General features: G+C 53.5%; 7 protein-coding genes across 7 annotated transcripts; 2 read left to right on the top strand and 5 right to left on the bottom strand.

Moving 5' to 3' along the window:
• Positions 1-27: 27 nt before the first annotated feature.
• On the bottom strand, positions 28-2,004 carry BDZ83DRAFT_583379 (dehydratase; the record flags this gene model as incomplete). The annotated part of the gene is made up of 3 exons (XM_060505652.1): positions 28-1,233; positions 1,288-1,499; positions 1,560-2,004. The coding sequence occupies 3 exons, from the start codon at positions 2,002-2,004 to the stop codon at positions 28-30; spliced, it is 1,863 nt and encodes a 620-aa protein (XP_060362309.1).
• Positions 2,005-2,449: 445 nt separating this feature from the next.
• BDZ83DRAFT_629601 (oxidoreductase ucpA) lies at positions 2,450-3,482 on the top strand. The gene has a single exon (XM_060508768.1). The coding sequence runs from the start codon at positions 2,475-2,477 to the stop codon at positions 3,297-3,299; it is 825 nt and encodes a 274-aa protein (XP_060362308.1). The 5' UTR covers positions 2,450-2,474; the 3' UTR covers positions 3,300-3,482.
• Positions 3,483-3,583: 101 nt separating this feature from the next.
• On the bottom strand, positions 3,584-4,227 carry BDZ83DRAFT_742784 (stress responsive A/B barrel domain-containing protein; the record flags this gene model as incomplete). Its single annotated transcript, XM_060513120.1, has 3 exons — positions 4,112-4,227; positions 3,814-4,042; positions 3,584-3,707 (listed from the first exon to the last, which is right to left on the bottom strand). The coding sequence occupies exons 1-3, from the start codon at positions 4,128-4,130 to the stop codon at positions 3,584-3,586; spliced, it is 372 nt and encodes a 123-aa protein (XP_060362307.1). The 5' UTR covers positions 4,131-4,227.
• A 437-nt stretch (positions 4,228-4,664) lies between these two features.
• On the bottom strand, positions 4,665-6,809 carry BDZ83DRAFT_742783 (major facilitator superfamily domain-containing protein; the record flags this gene model as incomplete). The annotated part of the gene is made up of 9 exons (XM_060513119.1): positions 4,665-4,949; positions 5,026-5,086; positions 5,159-5,239; positions 5,296-5,330; positions 5,383-5,639; positions 5,705-6,319; positions 6,379-6,463; positions 6,517-6,549; positions 6,605-6,809. The coding sequence occupies 9 exons, from the start codon at positions 6,807-6,809 to the stop codon at positions 4,741-4,743; spliced, it is 1,581 nt and encodes a 526-aa protein (XP_060362306.1). The 3' UTR covers positions 4,665-4,740.
• Positions 6,810-7,605: 796 nt separating this feature from the next.
• BDZ83DRAFT_742782 (unsaturated glucuronyl hydrolase) lies at positions 7,606-9,593 on the top strand (the record flags this gene model as incomplete). Its single annotated transcript, XM_060513118.1, is given in 2 exon segments — positions 7,606-8,448; positions 8,467-9,593. The coding sequence occupies 2 exon segments, from the start codon at positions 7,606-7,608 to the stop codon at positions 9,202-9,204; spliced, it is 1,581 nt and encodes a 526-aa protein (XP_060362305.1). The 3' UTR covers positions 9,205-9,593.
• BDZ83DRAFT_732734 (fungal-specific transcription factor domain-containing protein) lies at positions 9,098-11,968 on the bottom strand. Its single transcript, XM_060512902.1, has 4 exons — positions 11,729-11,968; positions 11,584-11,664; positions 10,903-11,525; positions 9,098-10,849 (listed from the first exon to the last, which is right to left on the bottom strand). Exons 1-4 carry the CDS (start codon positions 11,895-11,897, stop codon positions 9,269-9,271), a joined length of 2,454 nt encoding a protein of 817 aa, XP_060362304.1. The 5' UTR covers positions 11,898-11,968; the 3' UTR covers positions 9,098-9,268.
• A 165-nt stretch (positions 11,969-12,133) lies between these two features.
• Positions 12,134-14,388, bottom strand: BDZ83DRAFT_732733 (X-Pro dipeptidyl-peptidase). The gene is made up of 4 exons (XM_060512901.1): positions 13,317-14,388; positions 13,088-13,257; positions 12,865-13,033; positions 12,134-12,808 (listed from the first exon to the last, which is right to left on the bottom strand). Exons 1-4 carry the CDS (start codon positions 14,234-14,236, stop codon positions 12,265-12,267), a joined length of 1,803 nt encoding a protein of 600 aa, XP_060362303.1. The 5' UTR covers positions 14,237-14,388; the 3' UTR covers positions 12,134-12,264.
• Between the last annotated feature and the right edge of the window lie 102 nt (positions 14,389-14,490).

The following is a 14,490-nucleotide window of genomic DNA, read 5'->3' as shown; positions in this document are numbered from 1 at the left end:
AGTCAATTGGATCTTAACTGTCGAAGACTATTGGGGTGGACCATTCGCTGTTAAGAAGTCAAAATCGGCTCCCCCTTCTGCCTGCATGACGGAACGCAGATATAGTCCTCGATAACCGCGAATTCTCTTTTTTGCCACCCAAGGCGCATTGCTGCCGCCGTCTTCCTCTTCCTTGGCCAAGGCTTTTTTCTTCTCGGCAATTCTCTTCTCAATCTCCTCGTCGGATATCTCGACTTTGATGAGACGTTGTTCCACATCGCAGGTTATGATGTCGCCAGTTCTGACGATACCAAGAACCGATTCGGGGTCCGCCGCTTCGGGAGAAATGTGCAGAACGATAGTCCCGCCCGCCGTACCGCTCATACGGCCGTCAGATAGGCGAAGCATGTCCTCGACTCCCTGGGCTGCGAGCTTTCGGGGGATCGGGATAAGTCCCGCTTCTGGCATACCTGGGTTGCCGACAGGCCCGATATTTTGGAGTAAGAGCACGCTATCGGGCGTCACCTCGAGATCGGGGTCATCGATACGAAGGGCCATGTCTGCGGAGCCAGCGAATACGACTGCGGGGCCGGAATGCTTCAGTAGTCGGCGATATTTCGACGCACTCTGCTTCGTTACAGCTCCGCCTGGGGCAATATTGCCACGGAGCACAGCCAAGGCCGAAGCTGGGTACAGAGGATCGTTGAAAGGCTGAAGACAATTGACCAAGCTATCCCGGGGAATAGGGGTGAATGGCGTACTCTCCAACTCTTCTCCCAGTGTTTTGCCTGTCACCGTCATGGCGTTCAGATGCAACAGGGGCTTGAGTTGGTGCAAAAGCGCCAGCATGCCGCCGGAATTGTGAAAGTCGTCCATGTAGTTCTGTCCGCTGGGCTTCAGGTCAACCAACAACGGTGTCTTTCTTCCAATTTCATCAAAGGTGTCCAGCGTGATTGTGCCGGCTACAGCAGGGTGACGGCCTATAATAGCCATCATGTGTACAACTGCGTTGGTTGACCCACCAATGGCCTGCAAGACGGTGATTGCGTTGAGGAAAGACTCGCGGGTCAGCAGGTCTTGTGGCTTGAGGTTCTTTTGATGGAGGGCTACAGCTAGACCTCCAGTCTGCTCGGCGATGCGTAGTCTCGTTGACGAGACTGCTGGCGCAGTGGCGCCTTTGAACGGCATCATTCCGAGACCGACAAGGATACAAGCCATCGTCGATGCGGTGCCCATGACGCCACAAGTACCTCCCTGTCACGGCGGTCAGCAGATGAGACTTTCATTCGAGTGACGGAATACACTTACCGTAGGTGCCAGCTCGTCGTTAATAGCCGAAATATCTTCAATATCAATTTTGCCAGCTCTGTAGGCAGCCCAGTTGTTGCGGCAGTCTGTGCAAGCACCGATTCTCACACCTTTATGGCTTCCCGGCATCATGGGGCCAGTGACCAGGTGTAGGATGGGCTTGTTCGCCGATATGCCACCCATCAACTGCGCAGGAGTTGTCTTATCACAGCCTGTCCAAATCAGTCAGTACTCATCTCATCTTCCAACCTAGTTTGATACAGCTCACGTACCTCCGATGAGGACCACTGCATCACACGGCTGCGCCTTGATCATCTCCTCCGTATCCATGCTCATGAGATTCCGCAGATACATGCTCGTCGGCGACGCAAAGCTCTCATGAATACTGATAGTCGGGAAATCAATCGCCAGCCCGCCATTGAGCTGGACGCCGCGTTTCACGGCCTCGATCAGCTGGGGGACGTTTGCATGGCACGGGTTGAAGCTTGAGTAGGTGTTGACAATGCCAATAATGGGCCTCGAGAGCGCGTCTTCACTGTACCCGAGAGCCTTGATGAAGACCTTGCGCAGGAACAGCGAGAAGTGAGCATCACCATAGGACGTCAGGCCCTGCCTCAACCCCGCGGCGTTGGGGTCGATTGGTGTCGAGAGGTCATAGTCTCCCGTCACTGGGGCCTTTCCCTCTTCTTTCTTTGGGTTTGCTGTTTGTTCGCCCATTTTTGCTGTGATTTTGATCGCTTCAAGTGTAAAGAGACACCTCGAAAGAACGATGTAATGCGACGACGGGAATTACAATTCCTCATCTTATGGTTGGCCCGAATCAGACTTATCCGGAGTCGCGTTGTAGATGCGGGGACTCCGCATGTCGTAATCGCCCGGTCCAATTCGGTAATAAGACGACGGGAGCAAAGCGGCCCCATCGTCTTCGGCGCCGTCGGGATTTCTCCGTCTAAGTGCTTGCGGACAACAGGACCGTCGACGGACTTGTCCTCATCGAACCTCGAGATTTGCCTGATGCATAGAACATGTAGGTACATGCATCATTGTTACTTATATCCAGCTTCAAGATGACTTTTTGTTCGGTATCTCAGCATATTCGCCGAAGGCATCTCGCCGCAGCTTGAACATTACCGCCCGCTTTTCCGCTTCACCACCCCCTTTTCCGCCCCAAAAACCCATCCATCGCCATGCTCAACCTCCAAGGAAAAGTCGCCCTGGTCATCGGCCTCGGCCAATCAGGCACAGACGGCTGGGGCATCGGCGCCGCCTGCGCCGTGACCTTCGCCGCGCAAGGCGCCGCAATCTTCGGCGGCAACCGCACCGTCGAGTCCACCACCAAAACCAAAACCACCATCGAGCAAGCCGGCGGCGTATGCGACGTCGTCGCGACAGACGCCACGTCATCCGAGTCCGTCAAGGCCCTGGTGGACGCGTGCATCGCGAAGCACGGCCGCATCGATATCCTGCTCGCTAATGTCGGCGGGTCGCAACCGGGTTGTGCGGCGAGCATGGGCGAGGAGACGTGGGATGCGCAGGTGGAGTTGAATCTCAAGAGCGTGTACCTCGCGTGCCACCATGTTCTTCCTGTGATGGAGGCGCAGGAGAGAGGGGGGAGTATTGTTTGTGTGTCGAGTATTGCGGGCTTGCGGTATATTGGTAAGCCGCAAGTTGCATATAACACGACCAAGGCGGCTGTGATGCAGTTTGTCAAGGCGACGGCTGTGGTGTATGCGAAGCGAGGGGTGCGGTTGAATACGGTTGTGCCTGGGTTGATGGAGACGCCCTATACAAGGCAGTTGGCGGAGAGGTTTACGCCCAAGGACGGCGGCGGCGGTGGCGGGTATGAAGCGTTTAAGAGGATGAGGGATGAGCAGGTGCCGATGGGAAGGATGGGGGATGCGTGGGATGTTGCGAATGCAGCGGCGTTTTTGGCGTCTGATGAGGCGAGGTATATTACGGGGCAGAAGATTGTTGTTGATGGGGGGATTACTTCTTCTACGGGACGTACTTAGAGTTGCAATTCATCATATTATGTATAAGTACTGTAACTCAAGGCCTGTCACGTAGGGTCGAGAAGTCAGGTTTTGCAACTGTAAGGACGAGTTCCGAGACTGAAGTCAGGAATGGTTCTGCTCGTCAACCTCGACCACGGTAAACATTTTACTTCAAATGTCTGTAGGAACAATAATAGAAGCCTTGCCAATAATATTGATGAGAGTGTCATGCTTGAGATTGGATTTCTATCAAGTCTATATTCTTATCATAACATCGGGCCTGTACCTAGACACCATCCGTGCTACGCCGACCCATTCGCCAAGCCCTTGGCCATAAACTCGCACATATATTCGTCGTCCTGATCAACCTCAAAGTCAAATCTCGTCACATCCTCCTTAAACGGCCACAGGTATGTACTCGTTACCCTGAAATCTTACTCAGCTTTCATATTTCGACTTCCCACCATTCATGGCGTTTTTTTTTGAAAATATTGAACGAAACGCGAGGTGAGTGAGTGAGCTGCTTGCTTACCTGTGATGCTCCGGACTAGCTTGATACGCCTCCAGCGCTCCCCGATCCTGATGGAAACTCAATAGCGCAAAATGGTAGCCCTTGCTCCTCTCGATGGGATCCGTGATGGACGGCCCGCCGACAATGAGGCGTTGATCTTTGACGCAGGGAAGGGATTTGAGGGTTTTGAGTTCGCGGACGAAGGTGGATTTGTGGTCTTCCGAGACGTCGGTGCGGAACTTGAATAACACTTTGAAGGGTTAAGATTAGAATTTGTTTCGATAGTGCGAGGCGTGGGAAGTGAGTATTGGGGGGTTACCTATGTGGACTATCGTCATTGTGGAGGTGTTGCGAGAGAACGAAGTAGGCTAAGTCTTTAATTTCTTCTTTTGCTGAAAAACCCGATATCGTCTTTGAAATTAGGGAGTAGAAGCCTTGTTACTGAAACGGTTGGATATCTAATAATTCAGTCAATGGTCCTGCTGTTGAATGGATTCCAGACTGAGTTGTGTTGTGCCCGGTGGGAGGACACTAACGGGCGAATCCCGCGACTTGAGCCCACAGGCTCCACGTACTGAACGGACGGACCCCGTCGCAGCGGCTTTGTCGACGGGCCTCCACTCCGTGTAAGTCATTCATTTGACGACATGGAAAGGCTAAATTTTGTACCAAAGAAGGACTGAAGAATCAGAATTTAGTGGCCAAGATGGGTTGAATTCTACTTCGGTATGTTAGGCGGGGAAAGATCTGAAACCCCTTAGAAGATGGGCACTTTCGCCGCGTCCTCATGCAGCTCCGGATCATGGGACCAACCACCTCCGTCACAAGCGCGCGGAATACTGATACACCTCGCAGCCTTTTCAGCCGGTCAACTCATCAGTCATTCACTCTTCCTCCGAGACTGCACCGAAGCACACCAATCTAACACCCTCTCAGTCGGGGAAAAATCTACACCTTGGTGTCCTTCTCGCTAGAGACCTCGACATGCATCATGTCGTCTCCTTTGATGCCCCGAACGCTGCTAGAGTCCGTCTCGGTCGTCTTATACTTTCCCTTCTTAATATCGCGACGCCACAGGTATTGACCAAGCATGAAGAGAGTCCACCAGATGGCCACGAAAGTGGTATTGACAGTGAACCCTTTCCGCCACTTGGGAGCTAGATTAAGGGAGGTGAGGTATCAGCATGAGTCTTTCCAATTAGTTGGCTATGGTGATGGTGTTTGGTTACTTACCCTCTAGCTTTGGGAAAACGGTGATTGGGTAGAAGCTGAAGAAGATCCAACCGCAAGTCATCTGAACAGAGACAGTTTTAGCAGGGAGTTCTGACGATGATGGGAAAGAAAATAATGTGGTCTGCTGTCTTACCATGGCACCAGTAGTGAAGGCTCTGGCTTCGTTGTCGTCTTTCATAATCATGTTTATCCAAGGGAAGAAGATTGGGGTGAACTTTGCAAGAGTAAGCTGCCACGATCGTGCTGTCTTACATGTGAGCAAAGACTTACGCAACTTGTGAGGCCAAGCATGTAGTAGGCGGCAACTGCGCTTTGATGAGCAAAGAAGTCCTCACGTTGAATCCATATAATACGTACAGTGCAGCCCCGTCGGGATGTCCCAGATCAGCAGACAGACGTTGGCGAAGAAGAGAATACCTGCCACGACGCACATGACGGCCCAAATGGGATAGATCATACACAGCGAAGTGGCAACGACACCGGCCACGATGGAAATTGCTTGGACGCCAGTGGGGATGACGTTGATCTCAGCAACAGTGTAGGTGCCGTGCAGGGTGGCCTCATGCTTGAGCCAAAGCGCCATTTGACCAGCGACATAGGATGTGCATTGGAAGCTGAAGGGATGGATGGCGTCAGCTTTCGTGCAGAGTCTGGACAAGATTGTTGCCTGCAAACTTACAAAACATAGGTGAAGACGGCGAGGTAAAAGTGCCAATGCGTGAAGACGCGCTTCAGCATCCTCTTCCCAATCCTCTTGCTCTCCTTGACCCCGTCATCTCTCATCCGGGCCTGCGCAAGCTTCTGCTCCGCATCCGTGAGCCACCAGACCTTGGGACTCGTCGGCAAGCCAGGGAACAGAAAGAACCCGGCAATAGAGATGGGCAAGCTGATGATGCCGTCAATGATAAACAGCCATCGCCAGCCGGCCATGCCGGCGACGCCGTTGAGGTTGTTGTACGCCGCGGCCTGGAGGTACCCACCAAACATGGCGCCAACGTTGGACGAGACGTACCACACGCCCGCGCGCTTGAAGAGCTCGTCGCTGCGGTACCACGAGGTTAGGAGGTAGATTGCGCCCGTGGCAGCGGGTGTCTCGAGGACGCCAAGGAGGAAGCGGATGCCGTAAATGTCGTATTCGTTGCGGAGCTTGCATTGGACGAAGGTCGTGATGGACCAGAGGCATTCCATTGTGGGGAGGTACCAGCGGGTGAGGTGTGGGCGGGAGATGATCATCATGGAGGGGATCTCGAAGATGAGGTAGCCGATGTTGTAGAATGTTCCGAAGAGGGAGTATCTGGCAGCGTATGTTAGGCACGAGCAGATTCATAGTGTCTGAATGGGGGCTTCACTTACTGGTTTCCCGTGAGCTTCAAGTCCTCTTCCATGCCGGAGACATAAGCGTGGTTGATGTTGGCTGAGTCAAGCCATTTCAAAAAGACTGATATCATGTTAGTGTTTATACGAACGGACAGGTTATCTGTAGAGTCATACACATCAAACAGCAGAGTGAGAGAAGAATGCTGTCTGATCAGGACCGTCGTTAGCTTCTACTCAAACATATGGATGAGTGGAACTGTACCAAGCTTCCGAAGCAACTTCTTCTCTTCCTTAGAGTAGTGGCTGGGGTACCAGTCGAAGATGTAGAGCCAAGCGACCCACAACGACCTTGTCTGTGGCTTGGGTGTTGAAGAGCTCACAACCAACTCTTGGTCGTCGAGAGGTTTCGTCGTGGCAACTGGATCGGCATTTCCAGCAGTCCTGTCGAGACTGACTCGGTCTGCCATGATGAGACCGCGTTCAACGTGTCTCTAGGTCTCCTAGAGATTGAGAGGCAGTTAAGGTCGCAGATCGTCGCTTAGTCTGGAGTGGTAAGTCAAGAAGTCCAGTCGCTCTGAAGGTCTCAACTGCCTGAGTGAGGTTCTTGGTGATGTAACCCCATACTTTATATTACTTCGAAATAAGCCATCAGTCTCAGAGACATGGCATCTATGTTGACAGGCTGGAGTAGTCCGCCGACGGTAGCAAAGGCCAAGCAATGTTGTCTTTGATGTCCTCCCCGCAATCCCTACCCCAGTCTACTCATGCCCGACTCTGAGAGCGGGGTGTGGGGAACTTGCTTGCGGTCGACAGTCGTCTTTGACCAGCGACACCTGCTCGGAGGATTGTCCTCGGGGATAAGGGGCATCAATACCCCGACTCTTGCATCGCAAATGGGCAACCCAACATATCGTGCATCGCGAGGATCTTTCACCGAGACATCAGCCGCGGAACCGGTTCATTGGAATAGATGCCTTCGCTTCCGACGGGCCGTTGATGTTAATGGTTTGCATCAAGATCTTGGTGATTATCAATCATGTGATGGCTCGGGTTTCTGAAAGATGTACAAAATGACAACTTTGGTATCTGTCAGGTCTATAGTCGGAGCAAAACATCATTTGGAATCCCAAGTTTGGAGTTCGAAGCAAAGAAGTATTCAGTATGGCCGCTTCTGTTATGGAAAGCTTGCCGGTCATGACAAAGCACGCCCACTCTCAGGACGCCGTTGTGGACAAGCTGTCTACGGTTCCGCGTCACGACAGCATGTCTTCCGAACCGCCTCTTTCGATATCAACTCTGCCACCAGAAGAGCTGTTTGTAGACAGAATCAGTGAAACCTCATGGTCTGACGCCGCGATAGAAGCCAACGAATGGCCAACCTTCCAGCCATCAATGCCGCTCTCTACCCATCTTACCGAACTTTTCGAAGAGAATGTCACGGCCAAAGTCTGTCGCACCGCGACAACGTCGCTTCAAGAGCAGATATCCCCAATTTCTGGCGAGATCCGGAAGACTCCGATCGCCTTTCCAGAGATTATACCCCAGGACGGCCCCAATGCGGGCCAGTACGAGTTCCGAGATCCAGACTTCTGGACCTGCGGGTTCTTCCCAGGAACGTTGTATGCCCTATTGGAGCGAACTGTTAAGCACCCGCAAATGATGCGACTCACTGATGTAGGGTCTGGCCTCAGTGTCGCCAGCCTCCGCCAGCATCTGCGGGGACTGTGCAAGATCTGGGCTGATCCCTTGCACGACATGGCCGGCCGGACAGACACGCACGACATTGGCTTCATCATTATGCCAGCGCTGCAGAGGGACTGGGAGCTGAATGGTAACGAGAAAAGTCTCGCTTCCATCGTCAGGGCCGCGCATTCTCTTGCGACTCGCTATGTTCCCGCCGCTGGCGCTATCCGCAGTTGGGACTGCCTCTTGAAGAAAGACATCACTGTGACGGACATGACGACGAATCTCCTCGCTATAGTTGACAGCCTATGTAATTTGGACCTGCTATTCTACGCCGCAGCACATACCGGCGACAGTACCCACGCCGATATCGCCACCACGCACGCCCGTACACTGTTACACACGCACCTCCGGCCAGAATCTGTGAGCACGCTGGCGAAGGATGGATACAGAGGTCAGCTTTATTCGACGTGCCACGTTGCCAACATCGATCCGGCCACCGGTGATCTCAAGTGGCGTTGGACGGCCCAGGGATACGCGAACGATTCCACGTGGGCTCGTGGCCAGGCGTGGGCTATCCTGGGGTATGCTCAGACCTACCAGTGGACTCGAGACAGAGCTTTCCTTGAGGCTGCCTTGGGTGCTGCGGAGTACTTTCTGTACCGGCTCGACACGGCGCCTTCGTGTGTTGATATGCCGGTGGTCGATGGGGACACAACATATTGTTGCTCTCGAGATGGGCTGCGAAAGAAGACCAAAGGCCGAAGGGTTCCTCTTTGGGACTTTGATGCCCCGATACAGAATGCGGCGGAGCCTCTGCGAGATTCATCGGCCGGTTTGATTGCTGCTAACGGCATGTTGGTGCTGACACAAGCACTCAGAGGCATCGAAGAAAATATTTTGGCGCGGCGGTTCTTCGACGCGGCGGTTGAGATCGTCCGAGACACCCTCGACTACTCACTTGCGGATGAAAAGGCTCAGTTCACCAGAGCTAGCAGCGAGGCGGGGTTGGAAGTCGAAGACTCCATCGCTGATCGATGTTTCGACGGCATCATCAAGCACGGAACGGCCAATAACAACGAGAATGCCAGACGAAGATACTGGAATCACGGTCTCGTTTACGGGGATTACTATCTTGTTGAGTTTGGGAACAGGCTTTTGAATATGGGATTGGTGTAGAGTATTAGTGCTGTTTTCCGATTATAGACCTGGCTTACTTTAAATCAATAGAGACGCTTGCTTTTTACCATCCTCCACCATCGTATTCAGTTTCAAAAATGCCGTCATCGTAGCTGATGATCCTATCCATGTCCATGAATTGTTGGTCGAGGAGCATCTGCGAAATGTTGCTCAAATCGCCACTACCGACGCTGCTTCTGTGGTACATGGAGGGCTGGGCCATTGGCTCAGCGCCATTGATGCCTAGACTTGGGATTACGAGCATTTCATTCTGCGTTGGATTGGTGAATGATGCCGGATTGTTGGATGGGAGTGGTTGAGCCACGACGATGGTGTCGAGACTACCTGCAGGGGGCTCGACCTGTGTATCTGCGAACCGTCTATTTCGTCCATTGGTAACGGTTCCCTCATACCCTCCGGTCCCATTCCGTCTGAGGTGTGGAGACAACGGAGGCTCCTGAGCAGCTGTGTGATCGATCTCTGTGGTGTAGCCTAGGACGTTGATAATGAAAGACGCATCATCGCGGCAACGTGAATGCATCTCTGTGAGCTTCCTCGAATACTTCCCGGCCAAATTGTCTCTCGCAGGCTCCAAGCTGTGTGGGCCAGCCCAACGCGTCGCCATATGGTTGATAATCTGAACCAGAGACCAGAACTCGGAAGCCAATTCGGTCCCGAGATCATACCGCCATCGAAGTAGGAGCACTCTGGCGGCCACGTAGATACAAAACACGAACTGGCTTGAAACAGGCATCGCAGCAGGCGCGTGCTTCAAGTAATTCTCCGCAATAATGGCAATCTCTACGGCGGCAGCCTGGCACGTGTCCGCGCTCAGGATACTCGGCAGCCGGGCCCTGAAAGGCCACTCTCTCGGCGGGAAGGCGATGAGCTGATGGAGCAGAATCATTGACGCGTTGTGCGTGACGTGCGCCAGCGTCAGGTTAGGGTCCATCCGCGTCGACTGCCGCGCCATATTGGCCTTCCATTTCTGGGGCAGGAGCATCTTCCAGTGGACCAGGCGTAGGTCGAGCTCCTTGAAGCGGGTGAGCCAGCTGCCGATGTCGCGCTGGTCCCGCATGTTGATCTTTTGTTGAAGGAAGTAGCTGGTGACCCTGCTGAGGGACTCGGTCGCCTCGATGCAGTAGGCGAAGGCGCCGACGGTGGACATGTCAACGTTGGCGGCCGGTGCCCCCGGTGACGTGCCGGCGTCAGAGGGCGTGTGGATTTCTTCCTCTGAGGCACCTGCCAGCAATGTCGGCGCGTAGTGGGACGGGATGAAGGCGATGGGATTGCCTATTCTACCGGCGGCTTTGTCCCATATCCCGAAGTAGGGTGTCACGACTTCGTCTTCTTTGCGCCAGAGGACGCCGTCGCAAGGGAGGCGGCAGTGCACGTCGTCTGAGGTTAGACTTGTATTCCAGCCCATGGTGACTGAGATGAGTCTATCGAGCTTGAAGACGTTCCAGAAGACCCGGCGCCTCTCTTCGGCTTCTGTCCAGCTTTCAGGCGGGGCGAGTGAGACGAAAGGTTGGGATAGTGATGGCCGATCGACGTCGTCGTGTTCGACGGTAAGTTGGAGATACTCGACGGTCCGGGTCAGTGAACCAACGAGAGACCAGGATTTTCCAGCCTCGCCACTTCCGATCTAGTCATGTTAGCGCGTGCCATACGATAGAATACGGATATTTAAACACCTACATCGTTGAAGGCAACAATGATGAGAGCTTGGTGGCTCTCCACGTTGAAAGTTTTCATCGATGTTGACACGATCCAATCACGGGTTATGCTTCTTTGCTGGTGCGAGCCGAACGAGTTGGTCGCAGTATCTTCATCAGAGATGTATCTTGACGCAGAAAGAATCATGGCATGTAATACTGCCAGCAAAAGTCTGGCTTCTCCTGGCTCGCGAAGTCGACGGCGGAATCTCGCCTCATGTATGATTGGGATCCATGGGTGGACGTATGCGAAATAAGCTTTGAGTACAATCTCAAGGTCTTCTTCATCTGGTAATGTGGGTAAATCTGGGCTGGAATCGCCCGTGGAAGCAATGTCGATAAGCTCATGATCATCAAGCCGACGCCGCTTGGCTCGTACTGGTGACTCGGCCTCCGTACGCTCCTCAGCAAGTGAGCTTCCACTCTTAGAATTGAACTTGTGTAGCTCTTTGGCGAAGAATGCCATAATATTGTATGCATTCTTCTCAAGGTTGTTGTTGATGCCATTGGCATCGTCTTGATTGGACGAGTGATTTGACTCGGATTGTCTGTGGTCTTTTGATGAATTCTTAGTCCGCTGTTGGTGAACAGTCCTTTCTAACGCATCTTCGACGTTGTGGTCAGTAACGATTAAACAAGGGTTACTCGGCATATCGAGACGAACCAAGTCTCCGATGTAGGTTCTCAATGGCCCCAGCCTTCATCCCCGGTTTAGACCGTTTCGACTCATAGATACAATCGCTTCCTACCACGAGTCAACTCCTGAGAAAGGAACGTTCATCATCTGTGGACTAAAACAAGGGACCCACCTGTCTTGCGGCACTGCTGACATGTTGGTACCTCGCGGGAACACCGCAGCTTACGGCGCCGACAACAGTTGCAAGCGAGGGCCGCCGCAGCCTCCGAGGCCCCTCCCGAGTCATCGTGGCCCGCATCGGCGGCTTCGCCCTGGTGGCTCGGCTCAGTACCGTTATCCATGATCAGGCATTGGTCGGGTGGAGATCATGGCGCCAAGTGTAGGCTTTAGTGTCTGCGAGTTACGCGTGAAGTAGAGCGGAGGCTGGCATAGTTATGGTTCCACGGCAAATAGCCCGCGCTGCCGCTCGATATAACCCGAAGACCGAGGCGGCCCCGCACCGGCTTCCCCCGCATTGTCCATCGGCGGCTGCATGAGCTGGACCCGTCCGGGGTTGCGGGGGGAAGGAAGTTGGAGACGATCAAAAAGAGATATTCTTCCCCTGAAAAATGCTAGTATTTTCTCGGCCGAGCGCAATGTAACGTACAGGACTAAGTGACACGCGTCACTTCTTTGCCATGTGGGCGATGACATCTGCGAGACTCCCGCTCAGTCGTAGAATCTCCACTGAGCTTCCGTATCCGGACTCAGGGGCTGGTCCAGGAGAAGCGCTCGAAGCAATTCGATTGGCATCGTGTTCGCCCTCAGGATCTTATCATGGAGTTCCTTCTCGCCCATTAATCCCTTTGTCAGCACCTCCTCCCGCAAACCGTGCATCTGCAACGCCCCCAGCATGTATCCGGCCTGGTACAACGGGGAGTAGTCGCCGCCGAACGATCTCGTGACTTCTCCCTCTGCGTTGGATCGCTCGTGACCGACCCAGTCGACCAGCAGATCGACGCACTCTTGGGGCGTCATCTCGCCGAGGTGGTACTTAAGGGAGAAGATGATTCTCGCGCATCGGTGCATCCTCCAGAAGAGGGTTCCAATCTTGTCTTCGGGGCTCACGAAGAAGTCGCCCCTGTTCCAGAAGACGAACTCCCAATACATGGCCCAACCCTCGACGAAGAAGGGCGTCGAAAAGAGCTCGCGGTACGGATGGTGACGCTTGCCCATGAACAGCTGCAAACGATGGCCGGGTATTAATTCGTGGCTGTGGCCATGTCAGTAGTGAACGTCTCTAGAACAGATACAAAGGAATACACTAACAATGCCGTCGCCCGTGAAAAGTGAGGGTTGTTTCCGCGCATCACCATCATCTTGAGGTCATGGTCCATGGCGGCGGTGGGATAAGAAACCCAGAAGGAGGAGCCTCCGAGGAAGAATGGGGACTCCTTTTGACGTTCTGCGTCAATCATAAACATACGCCACGTCTCGCCTAGAGTAATTCAGCTTGTTATTCTCGCCGAGAGGTGCACATAGAGAGACTTGCCCGCGATTTCTGGGACCGTAACCAGGTCATGCTTCTTCACAAAAGCCATGCCCTCATAGGCCAGCTGCCGCACCATCTCAGGCTGCTGACCGGGCTCAACATATGAATTCTTGACATATTTCTGCGCTGCCTTCCAGTCGTCGCCGAAGCCAGCATCAGGAGCCTCGAGACTAAAGAAGTGAGAGTCAGTTCCTGATCCCGGAGCAAAAGGGCAGTCGGCTTTACATACCCCGACACGCTCCCATGACTCCTTTCCGGTCGAACGGAGCCCACCTTGATGCTGCGTGAAGCCTTCTTCATCTCCTTTTCGCACCAATCGTACCGTTCCTGCGCCAGCTTGAGGAGCTCCTCGGGCGTGTAGGGTATCATTTCCGCTTCGAGCTCAGTGATCAGCCCGGAGCGCCCGATGGGTTCTACTGCAGCACGGATAGACCCGGACCCGTTTTTCTGAACAAGTTTAGTGTCTATCGCCGTCTTGATACCAGTGAGGGCCTCGTCCAGTTCCTTCTTGGGCGCGTCGCACCAGAAGGGAAACAGGGGGTCGTAGGGGGCGTAGAAGCCGTAGGTCTCATCCACATGGCCTCTGATTTGATCAATTGTGCTCATAGCACGTGAGAATGTCGAGTCATTGGCCTTGATACCATTCGTTTTGATGGCCTTTGTTGTTGCAATTATTTCCTTTGCTGTCTCGTTTAGTATCATGGCCGTCTTTTTGCTGTCGACGGGAACCATGCTCTGACGAGCTTCGCATATCTCGATGAGCGGCTGGATGAATGGAAGAACCGGCTTCACCAGTTCGTCTCGCTCACGATCCAGTAGTAGGACGCGGAGATTGCGCCTCAAATAGTTGCGCAGGAGTAAGAAGTCTACCTTATCCTCTTGGCTGTAGGTATCGAACGGAGCTTTAAACAGACTGTCGAGCTCTTCGTTGTAGTATCGTTCCAACCGATGAGATCTCGTTGCAGAGAACTTGATATTGTAGAACTTGTTGAGATTCTTTTCATCCGTGGTAACACGTATAATACGCTCCGGCATAGACTCCGAGATGGTAGTCGCTGCGTGTTGTTCGCGGCTGTCGCTCACATCAACCCAATCGCCGTCAGAAACGCCGCCTTGATGAGACCGGGTTGCGAGACGATGTGTGGCCATGGCGATGACGTAAAGCTCGTGATCCTGTGATAAAGTGAAGTTCCGATTTGATATGGTAAGATTGGATACCAAGCTGTAGCATCCGGCAGTAATGATTACATTGAAAGAATGCGGGGAAAGCTTCGTTCTTGAAGCAGCAGCCGAGACACGAGGCGTGGAGGCGTGAACTCCGGACGGGAGGCCGCGGGGGTCTTATCTCGGCCCCAGTTGCCGAGTCCTGGGAGAGGGAACGTTGCAGCGGCATTCCTTCAGTG

The sequence above is a fragment of the Colletotrichum acutatum genome (genome assembly GCF_030867785.1).
Source record: "Colletotrichum acutatum strain CBS 112980 chromosome Unknown BDZ83scaffold_82, whole genome shotgun sequence".
Taxonomy (NCBI): domain Eukaryota; kingdom Fungi; phylum Ascomycota; class Sordariomycetes; order Glomerellales; family Glomerellaceae; genus Colletotrichum; species Colletotrichum acutatum.
The sequence above is the reverse complement of the archived record's forward strand: the minus strand, read 5'-3'. Positions and strand labels throughout refer to the sequence as shown.

Excerpts from the sequence above, each read along its gene's own strand:
- BDZ83DRAFT_629601 (XM_060508768.1), top strand. The coding sequence starts at position 2,475 with ATGCTCAACCTCCAAGGAAAAGTCGCCCTGGTCATCGGCCTCGGCCAA.
- BDZ83DRAFT_732734 (XM_060512902.1), bottom strand. The coding sequence starts at position 11,897 with ATGGATAACGGTACTGAGCCGAGCCACCAGGGCGAAGCCGCCGATGCG. Across the intron at positions 11,665-11,728 it reads TCAGCAGTGCCGCAAGACAG|GAAGCGATTGTATCTATGAG; the intron begins GTGGGTCCCTTG and ends GACTCGTGGTAG. Across the intron at positions 10,850-10,902 it reads TCATTGTTGCCTTCAACGAT|ATCGGAAGTGGCGAGGCTGG; the intron begins GTAGGTGTTTAA and ends TAACATGACTAG.
- BDZ83DRAFT_732733 (XM_060512901.1), bottom strand. The coding sequence starts at position 14,236 with ATGGCCACACATCGTCTCGCAACCCGGTCTCATCAAGGCGGCGTTTCT. Across the intron at positions 13,034-13,087 it reads TACGGTCCCAGAAATCGCGG|GCGAGACGTGGCGTATGTTT; the intron begins GCAAGTCTCTCT and ends GAATTACTCTAG. Across the intron at positions 12,809-12,864 it reads TTTTCACGGGCGACGGCATT|CCACGAATTAATACCCGGCC; the intron begins GTTAGTGTATTC and ends ACATGGCCACAG.